Genomic DNA, 2,659 nt, shown 5'->3' with positions numbered 1-2,659 from the left:
CCAATGTTTCCGTCCATGTATCTAATGGTTTCTCTTCTGACATCAAAGGCTTTAATCCACCTTGACTTGAGCTTTCTGCACGACCCCGTACCATTCTTCTCTATGTAGTCACCAAAGTCCTTCTAACACCATTAATGAAAAGACTGTATTTTCTCCATTTCGTACTCTTGACTCTTGTCATAAATAATGTGTTCCAGTGCTCGAGGGTTTATTTCAAAGTTCTTGGTTTTAATCCATTTGTCTGTATGTGCTTTCCCATTGCAGTTTTGATCACTAAACTCACACACTGGTGTTGAGAGGGAGAGAACATGATGCCTCTGTGGTTCCCGTGATTCTGAATCTTTTGTGGTCCTGAAAATATCTGTAGTGTCTACCTTTAAGAAAGTCATTGAACAATGGAATACTACTCAGCTATAAAAAAATGGTGACTTCACCATTTTCAGCCAATCTTGGATGAAGCTTGAAGAAAACATGTTGCGTGAAATAAGTCAGAAACAGAAGGAGGAATAAGGGATGATCTCACTCTCAGGCAGAAGTTGAAAAACAAGATCAGAAGAGAAAACACAAGTAGAACCTGAACTGGAATTGGCGTGTCGCACCAAAGTAAAAGACTCTGGGGTGGGTGGGTGGGGAGAATACAGGTCCAAGAAGGATTCAGAGGACCTAGTGGGGGTTGTATTGTTAAATGGGAAACTGGGAAATGTTGTGCATGTACAAACTATTGTATTTACTGTCGAATGTAAAACGTTAATTCCCCTATAAAGAAATTTAAAAAAAAAGAAATAAAAAGGAAAAAAAAGAAGGAAGAGAAAGAGAAGGGCACTGTTAGCTCTAGCTTCTGATGGTCCTGGGGATTGAACCTGGGACCTCAGAGTCTCGGGGAATTGAAAGTCTTTTTGCAGAACCACTATACTATCTCCCCAGTCTAATAAAATAGTTTTCTTTGTTAAAAAAAAGAAAGACAGAAAGTCATTGGAGTCTTGATGGGATCACAGTGAATCTATGTGTTGCTTTGCTGCAAACATCCATTTCAATTGCATTGGACTCTATCTAAAAACATTGATTATAGTTTTCTTTAATAGGGTTTTCGGTTTTTGTCTCCGCTTTCTCAGTATTATTATTACTAGCAGCAGTATATTTTGAGCTGAGACGCAGCACACGCACTGTTTTACCACCTGAGTGCTTTTTGTTCAAACAGAGAGACAGCGGGACAGACTCCACACCGCCATACTTCCCTCCAGGCAGTGTAGCTCTTCTCCTGAGTTTCCTGGTCAGCTCTCTGTCCCCAGATGTCAGCACAGGGCCTCCTCCCTGCTGCTCCAGCCCCTGAGGGCAGTAGCAATGGAGAATCACAGTTGCATTTGGTGAGTCTCAGGGGAGTCCTCTCCTCCCCTCAGCTGTCCCTTGTTGGTGAAACAGACTGGAGGTGGTGTCTCAACTGGTAAACTGCTGCACTGTTACCAGCCACTGAATCTCTCCCTAGGCTCCTCTCTGTCACCAGCCACATGTGTCTTCACTCACTGGTGATTTGGTGGGTTCCCGAGGTCGTTCTGGTCCTGTCTTGTTGGGGTCTCAGGTGGTCTCCTTTGGTGTTCCTAGTGGACCTGGGAGAGGAGAGGAGAAGAGATGAGGGGAGGGGAGGGGAGGTGAAAGGAGGGGAGAGGAGGGGAAAGGAGGGGAAAGGAGAGGAGAAGAGATGAGGGGAGGGGAGGGGAGGTGAAAGGAGGGGAGAGGAGGGGAAAGGAGGGGAAAGGAGATGAGGGGAGGGGAGGGGAGGTGAAAGGAGGGGAGAGGAGGGGAAAGGAGGGGAGAGGAGAGGAGGGAAGAGGAGAGGAGAGGAGAGGAGAGGAGAGGAGAAGAGGGGAGGGGAGGGGAGGGGAGGAAAGAGGAGAGGAGAGGAGAGGAGAGGAGAGGAGAGGAGAGGAGAGGAGAGGAGGGGAGGGGAGGGGAGGGGAGGGGAGGGGAGGGGAGGGGAGGGAAGAGGAGAGAGAGGAGAGGAGAGGAGAGGAGAGGAGAGGAGAGGAGAGGAGAGGAGAGGAGAGGAGAGGAGAGGAGAGGAGAGAGACACAGCTGCTGCTGCTTGTAGCCCCGGCTCCCTTCTCACCTCACTAAGGACAGTACATCAACAGCCTGTCCTCTCTCATGTTCCCTCCTGTCTGCCCCACAGGCTGCTTCTCCTCATAGAGACTTTTCTCTGTCCACTCACCAGGTCCTGTATAGCAACTTCAGAGTAGAGACTATGTGTTATCTCAGCCCAGCTACTCAGCACCAACTGGCCCACAGCTCACGATTCCAAAGCAAGGAGGAATAGAGGGTATTGACTTAGTATCTCCATAAAGCATCCCTTCCTCACCCAAACAACTGTCACTGTGTTTAATACAGGAACGGGTGTGGAAGGAAGTTTCCCACATGGAGATTGGGAACCGGGGCCAGGCAGCTGCAGTCCACAACAACAGACACATGGATTCTCACAAGCACTGTGTCCTGTCTGAGCATCAAACACATTAAGTAATTCTCAGTGCAACCCCAGAAGCTACGTATTAGTATCTGCGTTAATTCTTTGTTTTTTCACTGCATTCATTCATTTATGTATGTGTTTTGGATTGAGAGAGAAGGAAGGGACAGAGAGGGGTAGGAGACACACCTTCAGCAATGCTCT

The 2,659-nt window shown here is 47.8% G+C and overlaps 1 protein-coding gene across 1 annotated transcript in view; it reads right to left on the bottom strand.

The window, feature by feature from the left end:
• Positions 1-2,202: 2,202 nt before the first annotated feature.
• The window catches only part of ARHGEF28 (Rho guanine nucleotide exchange factor 28), a 205,956-nt gene continuing 205,499 nt past the window's right edge, over positions 2,203-2,659 (bottom strand). Inside the window, exon 32 of the mRNA XM_060201017.1 lies at positions 2,203-2,223. Coding sequence (XP_060057000.1) covers positions 2,203-2,223 — 21 coding nt within the window. The remainder of the gene's footprint in view (positions 2,224-2,659) is intronic.

This window comes from Erinaceus europaeus, chromosome 11, assembly GCF_950295315.1.
Source record: "Erinaceus europaeus chromosome 11, mEriEur2.1, whole genome shotgun sequence".
Taxonomy (NCBI): domain Eukaryota; kingdom Metazoa; phylum Chordata; class Mammalia; order Eulipotyphla; family Erinaceidae; genus Erinaceus; species Erinaceus europaeus.
This window is presented reverse-complemented; position numbering and strand designations above follow the sequence as displayed.